The 19,738-nt window shown below is 54.2% G+C and overlaps 3 protein-coding genes across 4 annotated transcripts; 2 read left to right on the top strand and 1 right to left on the bottom strand.

The window, feature by feature from the left end:
* The first annotated feature begins 1,673 nt into the window (after positions 1-1,673).
* On the top strand, positions 1,674-8,869 carry GAL3ST2 (galactose-3-O-sulfotransferase 2). The gene is made up of 4 exons (XM_086754551.1): positions 1,674-1,782; positions 5,608-5,694; positions 6,014-6,293; positions 6,385-8,869. The coding sequence occupies exons 1-4, from the start codon at positions 1,757-1,759 to the stop codon at positions 7,213-7,215; spliced, it is 1,224 nt and encodes a 407-aa protein (XP_086610677.1). The 5' UTR covers positions 1,674-1,756; the 3' UTR covers positions 7,216-8,869.
* Positions 8,870-9,256: 387 nt separating this feature from the next.
* NEU4 (neuraminidase 4) lies at positions 9,257-12,766 on the top strand. Its single transcript, XM_086754759.1, has 4 exons — positions 9,257-9,337; positions 9,821-10,026; positions 10,244-10,499; positions 10,776-12,766. The coding sequence occupies exons 2-4, from the start codon at positions 9,826-9,828 to the stop codon at positions 11,825-11,827; spliced, it is 1,509 nt and encodes a 502-aa protein (XP_086610885.1). The 5' UTR covers positions 9,257-9,337; positions 9,821-9,825; the 3' UTR covers positions 11,828-12,766.
* TM4SF19 (transmembrane 4 L six family member 19) lies at positions 12,740-18,860 on the bottom strand. Of its 2 annotated transcripts, XM_086754760.1 has the most exons (6): positions 18,776-18,860; positions 16,711-17,876; positions 14,631-14,814; positions 14,441-14,518; positions 13,710-13,894; positions 12,740-13,404 (listed from the first exon to the last, which is right to left on the bottom strand). In XM_086754760.1, exons 2-6 carry the CDS (start codon positions 16,773-16,775, stop codon positions 13,218-13,220), a joined length of 699 nt encoding a protein of 232 aa, XP_086610886.1. In that variant the 5' UTR covers positions 16,776-17,876; positions 18,776-18,860; the 3' UTR covers positions 12,740-13,217. The 2 variants fall into 2 exon arrangements, with proteins under 2 accessions (XP_086610886.1, XP_086610887.1); XM_086754761.1 differs by lacking the exon at positions 18,776-18,860 and having other exon boundaries at positions 16,711-17,895.
* Between the last annotated feature and the right edge of the window lie 878 nt (positions 18,861-19,738).

Below are 19,738 nucleotides of genomic sequence, written 5' to 3'. Positions count from 1 at the left end.
CGGGCTGACCCACAACGCTCTCCCCGAAGCAGGCAGGCACACGAAGCAGAGGCAGCGTGGAGCTGTTACTGCAGCATCCTGCCCAGCTAACTAACTCCGTGTCAGCTGGCTGACCTTTGCTGCCCCCGGTCCCAGAGCAGCCCAGCCTCACGTGAAACCAAGTATTTATGTATGGCAGGGTATTTTTCTGCGTAACCAGACCTGACGATTCGTGTACGACACCCCAGGAGAGAGCAATGAATCAATTGTAAAAGCGTAAAGAATGGTCTTTTGTGATTCTTGGGCTCTGCCGCCTTCTGAACAAGAAATCGCACAGCTGACGTGTATAATGTAACAGGAGAAAGAAACCTGTTAAACGTGACCCCCCCTGCCAGCAGCAACCGACGCTGTGCCCAGAGCAACCCTAGAAATTCTTCGTAAAACAGCAAGTTGGCTCATGTTCTACTAAGAAAAGAAAAGCAACCCTATACCTTGCTAGTCTCTGGATCTTGATGAGCACCGGACTAGGAGCTGTGATTTTAAAAGAAATGCTGTATATTTGGGCGCTCTGAAGACTTAGCAACGTAGGTGAAGGACACCAGAATGCTGAGGACTTGGCTCTTGGTGTGGCAGATTTGGGCCGCCAGCATACAGGGTTTAGAAAGGTGGCCCCGTGGGTGGGGAGGGAAAGGGGATCGTGTCAGGAGCTGCGTGGGAAGTGGCATGGCCGTAAAAGACCAAAAGCTACAGCTTAATCCTTTTCCAGGCTGGGAGATGTGAATAAACTTTTTGTGGCCCAAATGAGGAGAGCATCGACTTCATCCTCAGTGTGGGGAACGGGGAGATCATTCCACCTCCAGACTCGCAGGGTCAATCCTGCTCTCCTGGAGCAGTTTGCAGCCATCGAACTCAGTTTGTGACGTGCTGGTGTACAGGAGACGTGGTGGAATCTCAAGTTCCTGTGTAATGCGAGCTGTAATGGATGTTAGGAACACCAGAAAGTCACTTTGTAGACAAACCATAAAACAGCACCCATTCAGGGGCAGGAGATCTCTCTCCCAAGCCCTAGATGCAGCTAAGTACCTAGGCTCTTAACCTCTGACTACAACAATGGCATTTCACTGGGATGGAATTTGAAGTCTAAATATTTTAAGTGGAATTCTCCATAGGTGAACACCCTTCTTGTTTTGCTGTTGTCCCTAATTTCCTGTGGCCGAACGTGTCTGGCAGGGGTTTACAGTCCTGAGGCACCGAGCCAGGAGCAGGGGAAAGGCACGGCAGGTACTGACCACCGCACCAAGTGACGCGGCGGTGGGCAGGGAGGGGGCACTGAACAAACAATGTGACAGCGTGCAGGGCCACGAAGGGGCCGATGATGCTCTCCTCCAGCCCCTCGCCAGCACAGCACCCTGCCCCAATCCTGCTGTGAGCCCCCTACGCCTCCCTCCCACAGCCAGGAGAGAAGGGGGCCCCCACTAAGGGGTGCCCACTAAATTCTTAATTCCCTGAAAAACTGGTGCAAACCCCATCTCCCCTGGCAGCTCTTTGTACCTGTGTTAATTTCATGCCATACCAGAGTTTTTCATGGCTTATTGATTAACTTTCACCACCCCTGGGAACACCTAGCCACTCCCTTTGTCCTCACCTATCCCAGCCATTTATAGCAGCGACGGGATGCTAGAAATAGAGCCGCGCACACCGAGAGAGCCGTAGAGGACAGGAGTAGTGGAGTTGATTTGCAGAGGAGATAGCGTCTAGCTCGTAGCGGCGAGGCGGCATGAAAAGCCCTGGGTGCACTTCAAGGTAAGGGGAGAGGGAGGAGAACACTACGAGCGCAGGATTAAGACGCGGTTTGTAGAAAGGTCTGGTTCAGGCAATCCCTGTAAATTGTTAATAACCTGTAGAGTTAGTCACTGTTTGCTCCGGGGTGGAGGTTAATTTCGCCATGACTGTTTCTTTCCTGTATTCCAAGTCTTTTAATTTGAAAGAACCTTGTTAGGTCAACACAGAGGTGTGTTGTTTTCAGCTTAAGCCAAATGACAACAGAAGGTTGTCCCAAACCTTAAAGCATCCGTAGCCACACATCCAAGTCTGACCTGAGAGACAGTTTTCTGTGCTTTCTTCCTGTCTGGGAGATGGCGTGGCGCAGATCGGAAAGGCGAGTGGAGCCTCCAGCGCCGGCCCTGCTGTCAGCTCCGCAAGTTTTTGGCTCCTTAGGAGAATGTTGTGTCTTAGCAATCCGCTCCCAAGTGACTCCCCAAAGGGATCCCTGGCTGGCTGCACGTCTTGTGTGCTTGAGTAACTTCTGTGCGACGTTGGAATCATGGCTTTCTCTCTTGAACCGTGTTTTGCCAAGGACTGTATTAATGGGGTAAGAAAGTAGATGGTGGCCCTGATCGTGCCCTGCAGCTCTCAGCTACGTTGCACTTCACACACACCAGGTGAAATGTTTTCTCCCTGTCATGCGAGAAAGGAAGAAATTGCTGCAGCCACGATCCTGTGCATCATGCCCTCCATGCTCCCGTTAATACGCCGGATGGTTACAAAATCCCTCTGCTTACAACTGAAACTGTTTGTATAAAAGATCGGCTCTGTCTTCTGTGACACCAGGTACTTGCTCAGCTTGCCTTCAGCCTGTCGACACGTACAGATCTGGAAGTGGCTTGCTCGGAGGCTTGCAGTCTTGTGACAAAGGGTTTTGTGTGACACTAAGGAGCAGTTTTTAAGAGCAGTGCTGGCTTTCACAGAGGTGGACCAGGGCAGTGGGTGCAGGACGGATGGTGAAACCCCATGTGCAGGTTCGCAGGACGTGCTGAAGCCAGTGACAGCCCCTGTGAGTGCGGCTGCGGGTGGCCAGGCCCCAGGGGCGATGGGGACAGGACTCCCTGCGGTGACCAGGCAGGGGGCTCAGCTACACAAGTGCACCAACCAGCACCCCACGTACCTGCAGCCCCTCCTCTTATGCTCCCCCGGTCTCTGTTTTACTGCACTCTTCCCTGGGGATCACCTCGGTCCCTGCCCTTGGCCCTTCCCCTGCACACCTCCATTGCTCGCCTTTGCTGGGCTGAGGGGCAGCGGGGTAAAGGCCGCTGCAGTCTTCTCCCTGTCCCCACTCCCAGCTCCATCCCTGAGCTGGAAGGCAGATCTCTTTCCATCCATACATCGCGAGGCAGGGAAACAAGCACCATGGCACAAGGTAGCATCGTTTGGCACCCTTGGGACGAGAAGTGCATCATTTCTGCATGGGGACTGGCACCTCCATGGCCCCCGTGCTGCAGAAGTCAGTCACTCTTGCTCCTTAAAACAGGTCTGCTGGGAGCATCCAGTTACATCAGAGATGGGCTCGGTGTGCTCCACATGTATGAAGACTTGGACGCGGGACAACACCATGTCATCTCTTATTAAAGTAAACAAAATATCGTGGGGTGTCTTTGAAGTGAAAGATGTAGAGGTCTACAGAGCCTATCTTCCTGCAGTAGAAGGGACTGCTAATCCTTCTTGAGCATCTTGTGATCCTGATCTATCTTCAGGATTGGTTTAGGTGTATGCTGATTTGTTTGCCCCATAAAACATCAATCTATCCGAGTTGCCATTTTGGAGACACCACCCAAAAAAAATGCATGGACCATTATTGCATGCATTAAACTCCACAGAAAAGGTGCAGAAGGAGGATGTCGCCGGGCTGGCTTAGGAAGGACTTCCAGACAGGCAGAGAGATGTGTTTTGGAAAACCATCACGCCGACGTCAGCTTCACTTTACACGAAAGCCCAAGAAAATAGGGAAGGGCTGCATTTGACAGAGGTGAGCCTGCTTGCTGCCTCTGGGCCCCTCCGCATTCCTTCTGTCTCATCTCTACTTACATACACAGAGCGAACAAAGGAAAGGGGATTGTCTCACCCCCATCCTCCTAACAGGTCTGGGACCAAAAAATTAAGCAATACTGATGAAAGATTGCCTGTAGTTACATCTTGAAACTCTTCATGCAGAAGCTGTGCTGCAAATTCATGTTGGAGGTTGGTACCAGCTGCGGCTGCAGGTCTTCCCTGCCTTTGGGTTGGGCTCTTCCACCCAAGTATTTCCCACTTCGACTGAGGTGTCGTGGGACCAGGAAAGTGCTCTAGTGCAAAGCAAAGCTTGAAGCAAAAGTGGTTTTGGGCAGGTTTGCATGGCAAACAAAGCCAAACGGCTTTTCTGCAGTGCCGTCATGGTGTTGCAACATTGCCGCCCATCTCCACGCTTCCACTGTGTTTACAATTGGCTTGTAGCTCCTCACTCATAGCTAAGGCAGCTGGCTATGATAGCTCTGTTTTTATGTGCAGCTCTTCATGTTCTGTTGGACTTTGCTCCCATCCTTTCTCCAGTTTTCCATGGCCGGATCCAGGAACTGGAAGGAGCCATTTGGTGTCTTTCAGGTGACACAAGCTGGAGGCTATGAAAGCCACCACCCTGTTCAGCAGGACCATGTTTGAGGACCCCTTGGCCAGAAGGACAGTAGAAAGGACCATGAGGTCCAGCCTGCAGCAAGCCATGTGCCCCCATCGACCCTCAGACTGGGTGGGCTTGGAGCCTTCCTTACTTGCTTGGGAGAGCGGGAACCTCAAGTGTGACCGCCCTGTGCTGTGAATTGGACTGTATCTTCTCAAAACAACTTAAAGCCCAAGCCAGATCTGCTGCATTTTGAAAGTGGTGGCTGAAAACATGGAATTCACACTGAGTTAAAAAGCTTTTAGGATCAGAGAAGTCAGATCAAGCTTGGTGATGAAAAGTTCCTTTTTGGTGGGCATCGGGCCTTCAAAAGATCCTGTACGTGTCCCAGCTAGAATGCACTGCTGGTGTTAAATGGTGGTCGCCTAGTCAGTGCTGGAAAAGACTCACCCCTCATCATTATCCAGGCAAAGCATGGGGGATACGTGTGGTGCTTGGTCCAAAAGGCTGCCTCTGAGCTCGGGCGATTTGAAGTCTGGCAAAGGTGAGAAGATCTGAGGAAAAGGAGACCCGGGTGACGCTGAGCACGAGAGCTGGGCTGGGAGGAGGAGCTGTCGCAGCGGGGAAGCAGTCCTCTTGTTTGAAAGCAGGGTGTAATTAGTCTGTTACAGGTGCTGTTGGGTTATTAATTGGTTTTCTGTAGTAAAAAATCTCAGTTATATTGAAAAAAAAATCAGGTTACTGTTTCTTTGAGATCTCCATCTTCTGGAGTGATGTGCTTACAGGAGCCACTGGTATTTCTTACCAGGAAATCCCGGTACCCCTACAAAGGGCTCATTTTCTAGTGAATAAACTAGGCGTCTGAATAGTGAATAAGCTCTAAAGCCCCAGAAAAGCAAAAGAAAAGCAAAGTAAAAGGCAACAGAGTGTAGCGGGAGGCTGTCGGAAGAGCTTAGCAAGCTCTGCCTGTGTCCTGCCAAAGGCCAAAACCAAGAGAGCGAAAGTGCGATTTCCCACTGTCCTGCTTCTGACGCCAGAGCTGCTGACCCGGCTCGGGGAGCCAACAGTGGCTGGCACCAGGGAGACGTAAAATTGGGCTCCCGGTGACAAAAATCCCTGAAGGCAATATGCAAAGTTTGGTGGTTCACCTTCAGGGAAGGACTGTCGGATAAAAATCCACTGACACTCTGCTTTCTTTCCAGGCACATCAAATGTCTCATCTTTTTCAACCTTTGCCTGGGGCTTGTCTTCCTGTCGGGATTCTTCCACATGAAGAATAAAAATTATGTGTAAGTGAAGCAGAAGCCAAGTTGCATGACTTTGTCTGCCCAGGGCAGCAAGGATCTGACCTGTGACACGTGATTTGACTCTCATGGGGTTTAGGCTAATATTGGAAGGGCAGCAGCTGAAAGTTGGGCCCTAGATCCACATTTGGGCAGGCAAGGGATCGAATTAGCCAAAGGGATGAGGTTTGTTTGGGTTGGTGCCTTGCACCAGCTGCTGGTGTGGTAACAGAAGAAGAACCTGCTGCTGATGGGCTTTGTCAGGTCTCAGAGATGGGGTATGGCACCAGAGAGGTTGGTTTTCCCATCTGTTGCCTTCCTGCAGAATCATGAAGAGCCACAAGCCACTGCTGATACCTTCCACGCCTTGCCATGCCAAGACTAACGTCATGTTCCTGAAGACCCACAAGACAGCCAGCAGCACTGTCTTGAACATCATGTTCAGGTTTACGGAGAGGTACAACCTCACTGTCGCCCTCCCAGCTGACCAGCTCGTCCACCTGGGCTACCCGAAGACCTTTTTGGCCCACTTTGTGGAGGAATTTGAAGCCATAGGACAAAACTACAACATCATGTGCAACCACCTGCGATTTAAACTCTCAGAGGTAAGAAAGAGCTATGGCACCTGTGGAGAAACCTGGTTGAATGAGCAGCGCCTCCAGACTAACAGCCTCTCTTCTTCCTCCCTGCAAATAGGTGGAAAAGGTGATGGCAGCAAACACCTTCTACTTCTCCATCCTGAGGAACCCCATTCCTCTGATGGAGTCTTCCTATGTCTACTACAAGGATGATGTCCCTGCCTTCAGAAACTCCAAGGACGTGAATGAGTACCTGTCATCACCCATGAAGTATTACCATCTGGCAGATCATGAGCAAAATATCTATGCCAGGAATATCATGTGGTTTGACTTTGGCTATGATAACAATGCAGAGGACAACAAAAAGTACATCCAGACAGTCTTGAAGGAGATTGAACAAAACTTCCACCTGATCTTGATAGCAGACTACTTTGATGAGTCCATGATCCTCTTGAAGCACACTTTGTGCTGGGATCTGGATGATGTGGTTTACTTTAAGCTCAATTCCAGAAGCCAGGAAACTGTCCAGACCCTGACTCCGGAAAGCAAGGAGCAGATAAAAGCATGGTGCTCGCTGGACTGGAAGCTCTACCTGCACTTCAACCAGAGCTTCTGGAGGAGAATTGAGGAGACCATAGGACTCGAGGAGCTGGAGAAGGAGGTGAATCGCCTGCGAATGAGACAGAAGGAGCTCATGGAGACCTGTCTCTCTGACAAGGAGGGAGTGGGGAAGGATCACATCAAGAACAAGGCTCTCCTGCCTTTCCAGTCAGGGGCTGCAAATATCCTTGGATACAATCTCAAACAAGACTTGGACAACAGGACCCTGAGAACCTGCCAGAAAATGGTTCTCCCAGAGCTCCAGTACACGTCCCATCTTTATGCTCTTCAACACCCACACAAGAAAAGGAAGCAGTTAGGCTTGCCCTTGCTGTGGACCAGTTTCTAGGAGAAGATGCAACTCCCAGCTCCCAATTAGGGCATGTGACAACCCACTGTGGTTTCCTGCTGCTTTGCATCACCCCATGTCTGGCACATGACTCTTGTGCATGAGTGGGAGGTGTGGGGGGCTTTGTTCGGGACCACTGAGCTGATGGTGGGTCCCTTTTTGAGGACCTTGAGCCAAAGGCTCTGCATTGGCTGGATCTTGCGTGATCCCTGCTCCCAGGCCGGGGGACGGTCCGCTGCTGCTGAGCGCTGGGCAGGCTTTCAGCTGGCTTAGACATTCCTGCCTCTTAATCATTAATCACGGGCTTAATCATTTTGTTTGCAGTTGACTTTATTTGATAGCCATCATTATGACCAGGCTTGTCACAGCTCACTAGAGCAAGTCCTGGGTTTTGGCGTTTAAGGGAAAAAAGAGGAGAGGGAAGGAAACAAGGAGGAGAGCGTGACAAGGGGACGCAGCACTCAAAGGAGTAGGAGAGATGCTGGGTCTCGCACCCAGCAGCATCCACGCTTGGTGACGTCTAACCACCGTACGATGCCAGGGCTGCTGGCGGATGGGCGTCCCGAGCATTGTGCCCAAAGCTGGGTGTGTGGGCTGGCAGCCTTTCCCCACTGGCACGTATGTCCCTCTCATGCGTGTTATGAGGTGTGGGGGGCCTCTGCACCACTTGAGACCCCTTGGTGCTCCTCTGGGAGGGCCCATTTTGTGATTTCACCCCTCTCTTTTGGGCAAGAGTCCACGTTCCCTGGGTGTGGATGGTCCCTTGGGGCTCGACATCCCTGAAGCCCTTTATAAGCAGGGGCTTTGTTTGGGCTCCCCCTTGCTGTGTTGGCCAAACTCCCCAATGCCGATTAGCAGAGGGGTGTAGGGAGGCGCGGCTGTGGTTCCTTTAGGGCATAACCTCATTATTGAAGGAGGTAATTAAACCTGCCTGGGACATCTTTGCTCGTTTGCCTGCTCCCCGCTGCCATGCCGGTGCTGGGAAGATTCATCAGGAGGACGGCAGCACCGAGCCCAACAGCTTTGGCGTCACCGCGTTAATGATTGCCCATCCCTGGTTTCCAATGTGCCTGCCATCCCCATGGAGCAATATTTCAATGCTTAGCCAGCATCTCCTTGCTCACGCCAGTCTGGGATCGGATAGTGCGGCTGGGATGATGGATCCAGGGTCACCTGGCTTGCAGCTTCGCCTTGGGGGTGAAGCAGCCCCGCACCATCTTGGCCCAGGAAGCGGGAGGGATGCTGTTGGAAAGGAGCGGAGCTGGGATTTTCCTTGGCTGTGTTTAAACCCGGCAGGGAGCCAAGAAAACCAGCTGAGGCAAGAGTTAACTTCCTGCAGTTCAACCTGTGCTGCTCCGCAGCCCGGGCAACAGGAGCAGCGTGGACATTAACAGCACCTCCCTGGTTTTCTGCTCCAGCAACCCTCGCTAAAATTAACCGGGCTGGGGACGCCTTTGTAACCAGCCAGGGCGGAGGAGACGGCGGCCACGCGTGTTCACCCTGGGGGCCTTTCCCAGGCAAATCTGCAGCCGGATGCTGGGCTTTTGCCTTGGAGTTTCTGACCCGTGATCGATCGTATGAATTTCGTCAGTCCCCTTTAGCTAAGCAGATGCCAGGGCTGGAATATAAGCATAAAAATAATTTCTTATCAGCTGACCTGTGTGCGAGTGGGAGTCCTGGGACCCTCCGGACCGGAGCCCCCAGGCTGGGAAGGACCATGGTGAACGTGGGCTGCAGCACCTGGGTGGGGAGGTCTGGTCTCTTGCAGCCTGCGGGAGGAGGGAAACTGAGGCAGGAGATGCAGACACCCCCGCCACGACTCCCTTTGCGCTCCCTCCCGGGGGTCCGGGCAAGGCGGCTCGGCAGCCGGGGGGCCCCTGGTTCTGCCTGGGCTGATAATGGTGCCTTTGTGCCGCTCAGGAGCGGCTGCTGCTGACTCAGCGCTTTTTTCCAGCCACTGGGAGCCCCGTGACCCTTCGGTGGGGGGACCCTGCAAGGGGCGGGGGGGTGGCAGTGAGGCAGCGAGGCAACGGGCTCTACAGAACAGCGGTGGCTGCGGAAGCCGGCGTTCCCCCGCGGTGGGGACGTGGGACGGAGGGAACACCCAGCTGAGTGAGACCTGGTGAGTGCCTTTGCTTTCTCCGGGGGGTGTTCGATCAGCAGCAGCTCCCAATTAAAATGCGGGTGAAAGTCTCCTTTGGCCACTCCGGCAGGATGCCCGGGACACGCAGCCTGGGGGCAGCCGACTGGCCTCAATTTACCAGGAATTCCTTTTGAAGACCGTCTTGAAGATGGATTTAATTTTATTTCAGGGTAGCCCAGGTCAGCCTCTTTGGTGTTACTCAAAATCGTCTCCCACCTTTGAGCGGCGGTGCCTCGCCACCGCGGCAGCTCACGCTCAGCTCCTCTCAACTCCAGCCCTGCCTGTAGCAACCTGCCCTCCAGCCCACGCACCCCCGGGGCTCCCCAAACCCAAGCCCACCAGATAAATCCCAAACCCCTCCAGAACGACCCAGCTCCAGGCTTGCACCCTTGGCCATGCCCAGAAGCTGCTTCCCCCTCCTCCGTCAACCCCCCGGGGTGCGGGTCCATCTTTCTGTCGCAGACGCCATGGGCTCCCGCCACTTCCCCGCCCGGACCGTGCTCTTCGAGAAGGAGTCCAACGGCGTCACGTACCGCGTGCCCGCCCTGCTCTACCTGCCCTGCGTGGCCAAGCTGCTGGCTTTTGCGGAGGAGCGGCTGAGCGCCGACGATGCCCACGCCAACCTGCTGGTGCTGCGCCGCGGCACTGTCTACGGGAGCTACGTGGAGGTGAGATGAGAGACGCTCCCAGTGCTGGGGGGACACGCTGGGCTGGGGGAGCACGCTGGGCTGGAAGCACGGAAACAGTCGATGGTTATCCTCCACTGCTTGTGCATGGCACAGCTGAGCTCCTGGAGGCACCTGGATGGAGAGGTGAGGCAGGAGTGGGTGAAAGCAGGTGGTCTTCACCCCGCTCCATCCTCTCCTCCTCCTCCACCCCGCGCAGTGGGAAGACATGCGCGTGCTGGAGACGGCGACGCTGCAGCACCACCGGTCGATGAACCCCTGCCCACTCTACGACGAGTTCACTGGCACCCTCTTCCTTTTCTTCATCACTGTGCTGGGCAGGACACCCGAAGCCTACCAGATCGTCACCGGCCAAAACGTCACCCGCCTCTGCTGTGTCACCAGTGCTGACCAGGGCCTGAGCTGGAGCACGGCCAGGGACCTGACGCAGCAGGTCATTGGCGGGGCCATCAAAGGTAGCCCACCAGAGAGGGGCAAGGAGGGGGCGGGACAGCCAGCAGGAGGGTGCACCTGGGTTTTGGCCTCCTGGAGCCACTTGTGGTGTGGCTGGAGGTGGCCTTGGGGTAGGAAGCCCACGAGCATCAACAACAGCACTGGGCTCTGCTGCCCTCCCACCCCACCACCTTGCTTGGCTACGCTAGGGGGGATGCTCTGGAGACCCTTCCACTTTGGGAAGGGCTGGGGCACCACAGAGGCCGCTCTTCACCCCCTACCCCATCTCTGCTCCCCAGACTGGGCGACGTTTGCGCTGGGCCCTGGGCACGGGATCCAGCTGCGGTCTGGCCGGCTGCTGGTGCCTGCCTACAGCTACCACATCGACTGCAAGGAGTGCTTCGGGCAGCTCTGCAAGACCACCCCTCACTCCTTCGCCTTCTACAGCGACGACCACGGCCGGGGCTGGCGCTTCGGGGAGTTCATTCCCAACCTGCAGACGGGCGAGTGCCAGCTGGTCTCGGTGGATGAGGAGGACGGCTCCAATGTCCTCTACTGCAACGCCCGCAGCCCCTTGGGCTTCAGGGTCCAGGCGCTGAGCACGGACGACGGGGCTGTCTTCCACGGCGGGCAGCTGGTCCAGCGGCTGGTCGAGCCCCCCCATGGCTGTCACGGCAGTGTCATTGGCTTTCCCGCACCTTTTGTGTATGTCCCCAGCACCCCCCAGGACCCTGTGTTATCCCTTAGGGGCTCAGCTCGTCAGCTGCTCCCTGGGATGCTCCCTGAGTTTCGGTACCTGCCCACCCAGCAGGCAGCGGGTGATGAGCTGCCCACTGAAGCCACCACCAGCCACCACCAGCCAGCCGAGCCCAAGGAGGACTGTCTTACCCCAGGGCATCTCAGCCATGCTGGTGGTGTCACCTCCATCCGAGGGGACCCCACGGCGACACCCAACCCAGCTGCCTTCTTCCAAGCACCGACCTGGGTCCTCTACTCCCACCCCACCAGCTCCATGTCACGGGTCAACATGGGGGTTCACCTGAGCACCTACCCCAGGGACGTGGAGAGCTGGACCGAGCCATGGGTCATCTACGAGGGCCCAAGCGCTTACTCAGACCTGGCTTACATGGAGCTGCCCCACAACGAGGCCTCCATCTCCGGTGGCCCAGCCATCGCGTTTGCCTGCCTCTATGAGAACGGGACACGGTCGCCCTACGAGCAGATCTCTCTCAGCATGTTCACCCTGCACGATGTGCTCCAGAATATCCCCCTGACAGCCACTGTGTCCCAGCGGAATGGCAACCCCCCACATTGCGGGAAGCAAGGGCGAAGGAGCTGCCTCATCTCCTAGTTCCCCTCCCAGGTGAGCTCCCCCCACTCCCCCAGTGCCAGACCCCAGGGCACCAACCTAGAGCTTGGCGCGCTGGGGTTCTCACAGCACAGGATCCTGCCACTGGCCAGCACAACCACATCACACAGAAGGCGTGGACTACGGTCCCAAAACCTGGGTTTTTCTCATTTTTTATTGCTATTTTTTTTAATTATGTAGTTGGTCGGGCATGGAGGCTTGTGCTACCGGCCCAGCTCCGGCTCCCCGTGATGGCCACCCCATGAAATACATAATGGGGGGCAACAGCAGCAGTGCAGAGGAGAAATGTGGGGTGCAGGGCGTGATGCGCTGGCTCTGCCCTACCTGGTTCAATGGCTCTGCTCTGAAGGTTTTCCTCCCATTGTCACAGCTATTTACATTCGGGTTTTTTTTTATTGCTCCTTTGTAATGATCTTGTTCAAGCCAACTCCTCTTTTTCTCAACGGTCTCTCCAAAATCAGCCACTTACTGTTTAATCTAGCTGATCCATTTCGGGGAGGGTTTTTTTAGGCTACCATGGCCATTGCTATTTTCCTCTGAACTTTGTCAGTTTTGGGGCAAACGTCCTCCCAGCACAGGCAGGTTCAGCCTAGTACCCACGCTCAGTCGCTGTATCCCCACGCAGGGATGGGGATGTGCTGCAGCCGGTGACGCCCCCTGCGAGTGCAGCGGCGGGTGGTGCGACAGGGTCCTGGGCCGGTGGGGATGAGCAGCTGCTCCTGCCCTGTGTGTATGAGTGAGCTTTGGGGGGAACTACACCTCATTTCCAGCACTGCCTCCTTCAGCACGACTCCATCCACGTCCCCCAGTCTCAGACGGAGCCTGGCTTGGCTCCTCCACTCTCCTTCATCCCTCCTGCCCTGCGTGGGAGAGAAACACCAGCACACGCTGCCCTAAATACAGCTTGGCTAACAAAAATAAGTTAATGTTCCAGCTCTTATCTCTACAAACACTACCGTGTCACATTTTGCACTGGGGTGGGTGGAGGCTGATGAGAAGCGGCCGGGAAGCCGTTGGGCTCAACATTGGGATGCCAAGAGCCAGGTCCCCACCTCCATCGCTCGCGTGGCTGGTTTCCAACCCCAGACAGCTGCCAGCACCAAAGGCACCTGCTCCACGCTGGAGTAAGAGGTATCACCCAGGCAAAGGGCTCTGCGCAGAGGCAGAGCTTTGCACGCTGACCCCGCGCCCATCGCTTCTACATCTCGTGTGGGCTGGGGTGTCTGTCCCCCATGCGAGAGTCTGTCTGTCTTGCACCGGGCTGGAATCACAGCTTGTACCGTATCCCCGCCGTGGCATTTGCCACTGGCCAAAGGAGACCCGGGGACAACGCCTTCTCCAAGTGCCAGTGTCCTGGCACTGTAGCAGGTCCCTACTTCCCCTCGCAAAAGCCGCAGAGGCACCCGAGGCAGCCGTTGAGGATCTGGAGGGAGGCCAGCACCATCTCAGCGGCACTGATGAGCAGCAGGATGGAGAAGAGGACGACGTTCCAGGCCACGATGCCCACCGGCTCCAAGCAGATGCTCCAGGTGCGGCGATCGTGCAAGTAGTTCTCTATGCTGTGTGACAAGGAGAGGGGGAGATGCAAGATGCTGCCCTGCGGCGGGTCAGGAATCGCATCGCTTTCCACCATGGAAGTGTGCCCCAGCCACCCCATCCTTCATCCCGAGGATGAGGGGGGTCAGCAGCGCCCTGGGGATAGGAAGCACCACGTAGAAAGACATGGAAGGCGAGGATCTCTTAAGGTACCAGGGTCTTGCATCACCACCAGCAAGCCCACTTTCCCCACCCACCAGAAATAACACTGAATTGGTCAGCAACAAGCAGCTGAGGCGGCACCAGAGACTCAACCCCGCTGCCTCACCTGGTGTCAGGCTTCTGCCCGCTGGCATCCAGGAAGGGGTAACCCCAGAGGGTGCCGTGCCCGGGGCCATGCTCGGAGGCATTGTAGAAGCAGAGGGGTCCGTTGGTCAAACCCACCCCAGAGAGGACGAAGCAGGCGGCAGCGCCCAGGAGCGCCAGCTTGGAGAGCACAGCGGAGATGAAAGCCTGTGGGCAGCACCCGGGGAGGGTGGTGGAGGGGATTGAAAGTTAGGCACGCTCCAAAACACCACTGCACATGGTTGTTGGAGTTCGCTAAGGGAGCAAAACTCCCCTCCTCTTCACCCCAGGGGATCCAGCCCACACAGAGCCTGGTGGGGCAGAGCCCATGCCAAGCCATGTCCTCCAGTGAGGTGGCACTGTGCAGCATCCCACTGCAGGGCCACGGGAGATGTGGCACCCTGCCACGAGCCAAGACAGGAGAGGGGGTACCCTATCACATCCCACCACAGGATGAGGGGAGAAGGGAATCTGTGCCATGACCCACCACAGAGCCACGGGAGAGGTGGCACCCTGCCACAACTCGCCACAGGAGAGGGGCCACCCACCACATCCCACCGTGAGGCCGTGGGAGAAGAGGATCCATGCCACATCCCATGTCCCACCCCATGGGCGAGGTGGCACCCTGCCACGTCCCACCCTGGCGCCACCCGCCACACCCCACCATGTGCCGCTCGGGACTGTTTTGGCACAGGGGTCCCAGCGCTGCCTTACATTGCGACGGGTGCCGCAGTCGGAGCAGCCAGCGCAGCGCCAGCCCACCGCCGTGATGTGGGTCGCTGCCAGCAGCACCTACGGGGAGGAAAAAGCAGCTGGAGCACAAAGAGGAGCCGCCTGCTCCATCCCTTCCCTCCCTGCTCCACAGACACGTGAGGAAGGACACGATACAAAAAACGGTACTTACGGTGATGCCGCCTCCCCAGACGCCCGGCATGACCTTGGCGTGCTTGCTGATGTGCCCCTCTACCAGGTATCTCGACACCCCACCGGGGAAGAGCAGGAGGACGTTGGCTGCCACAGAGAGCGTGCCCAGCACCAGCAGACAGGGACCCACGATCCGGCTGCACGTCCCCACGCACATGGCCACCCTGCACAGGGATGGAGAGGAAGAGGAGGAGAGGAAGGGGCTGCCTTCAGCCCTGCAATGACCCATGGCTCCCCCACCCCAAGCCCATCTCACAGCCGCGGGTGGACAGGGGTTTACTGGTTCATGCTTTTGAGTCCGCAGCACTGGCCCTTACTTGAGAGCAATTTCCAGTGGAAACCCTGTTTTGCCCACACACATTATTTTAATTAAAAATAAATTCACAGTTAATACCCATCTACTGCCGCTGAACAGTTTTTTTTGAGGCTGAGCTATGTTACTGTGGAAGGAGCAGCCCAGCTTCAGACCTGCTAATATTTCTTTGCCACATGGGCAAGGGAGTTTGAGATGACGGCAGGTCCCACATTGAGCTGGGCTTAAAAACCGTGCACCCCACAGGGTCAGCTCCTCCAAAATGTTCCTGCAGGAAGGAGACGAACCACTGTGGCTCGGTTTGGCTTTGAGTGCTTACACCGAGCGGGAGGGAGCCAGGAAAGGGGCAAAGTCCTTGGACAAGGACTTGTGAAAGCACATCGATCTCCAGTCAAATCCAACAGCAGTTCCATCCTCATCACGCGCTAGTCCTACCATAGGTCTTAACATGCTGAAACCAACTGAAGTTAATTAAGAAAAGCTTATCAGCTATCCTTGGGCAAGCCATCCAGCTCTGCTGGCAAGTTAAGTTATCAGTTTACCTAGAAAACGCCTGCCCATCTCCAGGTGATACTTTATCAAAAATAAGTTTTCTACCTTCTGTTCCTGCAGCACAGGGGATGTCCATCAGTTGCTCTGGGACCACTGAAAACAACTGGATGTGCTGTTGCCCTGCCTTCCCACGTTCCTTCTGCCCTGCCTTCATTTTTGCTTCAGGGTGTTTTTATGCATTTTTCCCCCCCTTTCCTGGTCACTCGCAACCCATTTTGCACAAGCTCCCTGAATCGAGCCGCTTCTCACGCTGACTAATTTATTTCAGGCTCACTCTGGCTTTGCAAAAGCAGAAGCGAACAGGGGCTGTGTGGTGGTTTCCGTGGGAAGAACTGGCTCAGCCCCCCTCGTGCACAGCGTCAGCAATGGGGAGGAGCGGCTCAGGCTGTGCATCCAGCCCCTGCACAACCTGAGAGGATGGGGACACCAGCCCAATGGGGCTTCACATCGCTGTGACCTGCTGGACACCAGCCATGCCAGCCCTGACGAGCTGCTGGGGCCAGGAAGGGCTGAACGTGGAGGAACAGGGCTGCAAAACCGTGCTGCACAGAGGAGACGCAAGCCAAGAAGACCAAGGTGGACCACCAGCTCCACCCGTCCTGGAGCTTCACCTCCCCTCTGCTTTCTGTCCTCCCTGCCTTGGTTATAAGGAATTCAGGGCCTCTCACCCTCCCTGCGGTCCCACCTGCACTTCAGGAATTTTGCGTGGTTGTTCCCCAAGAGCTACAAGCACCCAGTGCTGAGTCCCACCTCCCCACTTTGGAGAACCTTCCAGAATAGCTCTTCCTCCTCTGGAGCTCACAGCATGGACTGCTTTCACCAGCCAGAGGCTTTTGTGATCTTCTGCAAGTCTTCCCTTAACCTCCCCAAGGACTGTCCTTCCCCTTCACCCCTGCCCTCTTCTTGAGGAAGGCAGGAGGTCTCCTTTCCCCTGGAAGCTCTCCATGGCTTGCTGTCCCCCCCAGCGCTCCCCTTTAGCAAGAAGCAAGTTTGCATTAGCTGCTTTCTTCTACCTCAGCTGATACAGACAGACAAACCCCCCTGTAAGGAGAGACAAAGCAGAAGTGCAGCCGAACCAGTGCCTGTTAGGACGTTTGAAAGAAAGACTCCCTTCCTGCCGGCACGTCTCCACGGCAAAAAGCGAGGAGATTCAAGAAAAGCCCAGGGAACCCGTCCTCCTGCTTTTCCGGCTTACCTGGGAGCAATGCCACGTGCAACCAGCAGCATCCACCACTCAGACGAGCCCTGTCCTGGAGGCATCACCCATGGGTGACTATTTATGGTGTCCCAGCGTGTGCTCCACGTCTTCCTCCTCCACCCCGAGGTCCACCCACCGCACCAGTCATGATCCTTTCCTCTCCCACACAACCGGTGGCTCAGAGGGAAGAATGACTGTCCTGTCTGAATGAGGCAGCCTCTGCCGGCATTGCGGCTGGACCGTCTCTTCTGTTATGCCCCCTTTCACTGGCAGAAGCCATGAGTCCACCAAAACACACAAAACTTCAGATTTTAAGGCTTCTACCGCGTCTGCCCTAAACACCTTGACCATTGCCTGAGTAGCGAACTCTGTTTCTCCTGGAACGACTTGCAATGACTATGTAGGGAGAACATTTTCCTCCCTTCTCTGCAACCCACTCAAACGCCGTGGTTCTGTCACCATGAGTCCAAATCCTTCACCAAGGGCTTCTTCCATCATGTTTCACCTTATTTCCCTCGTTGTGCAAGAACATTGTGCGTGGATGCCGAATGGTTCGGGTTTGCCTCTTCTCATTTTTATTCGCAGGAGGGAGCATGCTAATATTTTAATAAAAGCTTTTAAATATTATTGTGGCTCAGCTAATTCCTGCCCTTTGCTTCCTTGCAGATGGCCCACCTTTTCCTCTAGGTGTTGAGCATACCCCCATTACATATATATCTCACACCTTGGTGAGAACATTGAGAGAGAAAGGTTATTTCTCGAGATCTTAATTGTCTCAGGTCATCAGACAGCAGCGTTTCAAAGTCCTATCCAAGGTGCCTGTGGCTGCCAGTTCGTATGAAATGGGGACGCTCCTCTTCTCTCCCCAGAAAAAAGGTCTGACAGTAGTAGCTCCAGGATGGGAACAGGATGAGGAGAACATAACCTCCATATCTGAGGACAGGAGGTAGGAAAGATGTAGTACAAAAAATGGGAAAAATTGAGGGTTTTTTTTTTCTGGTAGGAGAGTTGTAGGCAGCACAAGAAAATAAGAATTTCTCATGGGCTCTGCAGGCAAAAGGAAGAATCTTCCCAAAGAAGAGTTTGGAGAAGGTTCATATTCCTCACACGCTCATCATGAGGACCTGAGGGACATCAGCTGCTTGGGACGTAGGCTTCCCCATCTGCAACAGGCACAGGAGACGAAACGTAAGTACAGCTATCTTATAGCCCTGACACAGTCTTGCTCTGATACTGTAAACTAAAAAAAAAAAAAAAAAAAGGCAACTAGAGTGGTATCTTCTGGTTTATAAGCCAACTTGCTCTACCTAGGGTAAGGCACACAAGTAGTGTTTGCCAATACTTTTCAAAGTGGCTTTTCCTGCTTTCAAATCGATGAGCACAGGACTGCTGAGCATATAACACCTGCTCCAAGTACAGCATGCCACTGTTTGTTGGAAGAAATGAAAAATGGTGTTGGAGTCCTTGAGTCCACATGGGAAAAGATGAATGGGTGAGGCTGGGTATACGTCAGTCAATTCCATTTTTCTAGAAAAAAGCTGAGAGGAGCAGATTGTCTGAATAAACATAGTTCCTCTAAAGGAAAATCAGAGTTTGCACCAGCACGTAAAACCCTGTTTGATTCTTAAATAAGATGAATTGGTCTCTAAAAAGCAGGCAGCAGCAAAGGCGAAATACGTGGGACATGTAGGATAGCAGACTGCGGAGAATAATCCAATTTTTCCTTCCTCTCTTTTTTTTACTTTGAAAGAGAGGAAACATTTTTCACTCTACTGGAAGAAAATGTTGCAACCTCATCTTGTGCCCCTTTCTACGTCACAGCAATATGAGCTTCCTACGTTGCCACACACATGATCTGGTCAATCATCTCCCACAGAAAACCTCACGCCATTCAGCCTGAAGCATCAGGGTGAATCTTTTCCCCAAGATCACTGTTCTTCCCCTTAGGCCTGCTCCAGCCTGATTCTGCAATAGTGATGATAATAAAAGGCTAATTTTAGCCCTGCACAGCTTCCCCAGCACCGTGAGCAGCTGCATGCCTGTTTCTCGCATGGGAACTTACTTTTGAAAGCGTCAGCACAGCAATTACGGGCAAGTAACTTGCTGTCAAGTCACAAAGCCACGGCACTGCCAAACGTGGTCCCAAGCAAAGCGATTCTGGCTCAGCAAGGTCCTCCTGCTAACTCCTTCTCTGACACCGGATCGCAGCTGAAGAGATGCCGGCCATCTTCATCCTAGTTATTTTGTGTCGCTTTATCCCATCACGCTCTCCCATCCACGGTTTATAGCTCACTTTCAGGAACGGGTCTTTCTGAACTTCAAGGTCTGTAAGCTTTTTATAACCACTGTGTCCACTCTCCTAATCATGCTTCCCTACTCTTTGCTTCACCAAACTCCTCTGGGACTGTGGAAATTGCATGGCAGGTTGGGTTTCAAGAGTGGTTTGGCTTCAAGGAGAACCAAAGAGCCTGAGTTGAGTTTGAATTGGTGAGATTAAAACATTCTGTGCCAAACCAACCCCCACCTCGATCCTGTCCAGACGATGCACAGCACAGATCGGTGCTCTCTCTCACTCCTCTCAGTAGCATCTGCAAATCTATTTCTGCCACTAGCTAGCTAAGACTTCTCTGAACTGAGGTGTGGGCACCTTCACTGCCAATGGTGATCCCGTTAGACAAGCCCCACAGGGAGTCTGTGGCTAGAACTCAGGCTGAAGAAATACCAACACGATGCTGCTAGACAATATGGCATTTGCTTTAGCTTCCTTATGAATTTCACCTGATTCAATACTTCAGACAAGATAAACCAACCCAGTTGAAAGTTGGAAGGAGTCTGCAGAAAGCAAAAATAAATAAATGAAAAATAAGAGGTATCTTGAGTCTATCCTGTAGTTCCTTGACCAGCAGACTGTGATGAAAAAAAATATTTCCCACTCAGTTGGAATGGGAAATATTTTCCTAAGCTGCATGAAGAGACTAGGCTGTTTTCCAGCCTTGAGAAGCACACAACAAAGTCTTCGTAACAG

The sequence above is a fragment of the Chlamydotis macqueenii genome, chromosome 9, assembly GCF_036417535.1.
Source record: "Chlamydotis macqueenii isolate bChlMac1 chromosome 9, bChlMac1.mat, whole genome shotgun sequence".
NCBI classification, from domain to species: Eukaryota; Metazoa; Chordata; class Aves; order Otidiformes; family Otididae; genus Chlamydotis; species Chlamydotis macqueenii.
This window is presented reverse-complemented; position numbering and strand designations above follow the sequence as displayed.

What these genes read in the sequence shown, in the direction of transcription:
- TM4SF19 (XM_086754760.1), bottom strand. Translation starts at nt 16,775, where the DNA reads ATGCCTCCAGGACAGGGCTCGTCTGAGTGGTGGATGCTGCTGGTTGCA. An exon ending in GCACGTGGCATTGCTCCCAG is followed by an intron (nt 14,815 to 16,710) that starts GTAAGCCGGAAA and finishes ATCCCTGTGCAG; the next exon opens with GGTGGCCATGTGCGTGGGGA. An exon ending in TCTGGGGAGGCGGCATCACC is followed by an intron (nt 14,519 to 14,630) that starts GTAAGTACCGTT and finishes TCCTCCCCGTAG; the next exon opens with GTGCTGCTGGCAGCGACCCA.
- NEU4 (XM_086754759.1), top strand. Translation starts at nt 9,826, where the DNA reads ATGGGCTCCCGCCACTTCCCCGCCCGGACCGTGCTCTTCGAGAAGGAG. An exon ending in TCTACGGGAGCTACGTGGAG is followed by an intron (nt 10,027 to 10,243) that starts GTGAGATGAGAG and finishes CACCCCGCGCAG; the next exon opens with TGGGAAGACATGCGCGTGCT. An exon ending in CATTGGCGGGGCCATCAAAG is followed by an intron (nt 10,500 to 10,775) that starts GTAGCCCACCAG and finishes TCTGCTCCCCAG; the next exon opens with ACTGGGCGACGTTTGCGCTG.
- GAL3ST2 (XM_086754551.1), top strand. Translation starts at nt 1,757, where the DNA reads ATGAAAAGCCCTGGGTGCACTTCAAG. An exon ending in AGCCCTGGGTGCACTTCAAG is followed by an intron (nt 1,783 to 5,607) that starts GTAAGGGGAGAG and finishes CTTTCTTTCCAG; the next exon opens with GCACATCAAATGTCTCATCT. An exon ending in TGCGATTTAAACTCTCAGAG is followed by an intron (nt 6,294 to 6,384) that starts GTAAGAAAGAGC and finishes CCCTGCAAATAG; the next exon opens with GTGGAAAAGGTGATGGCAGC.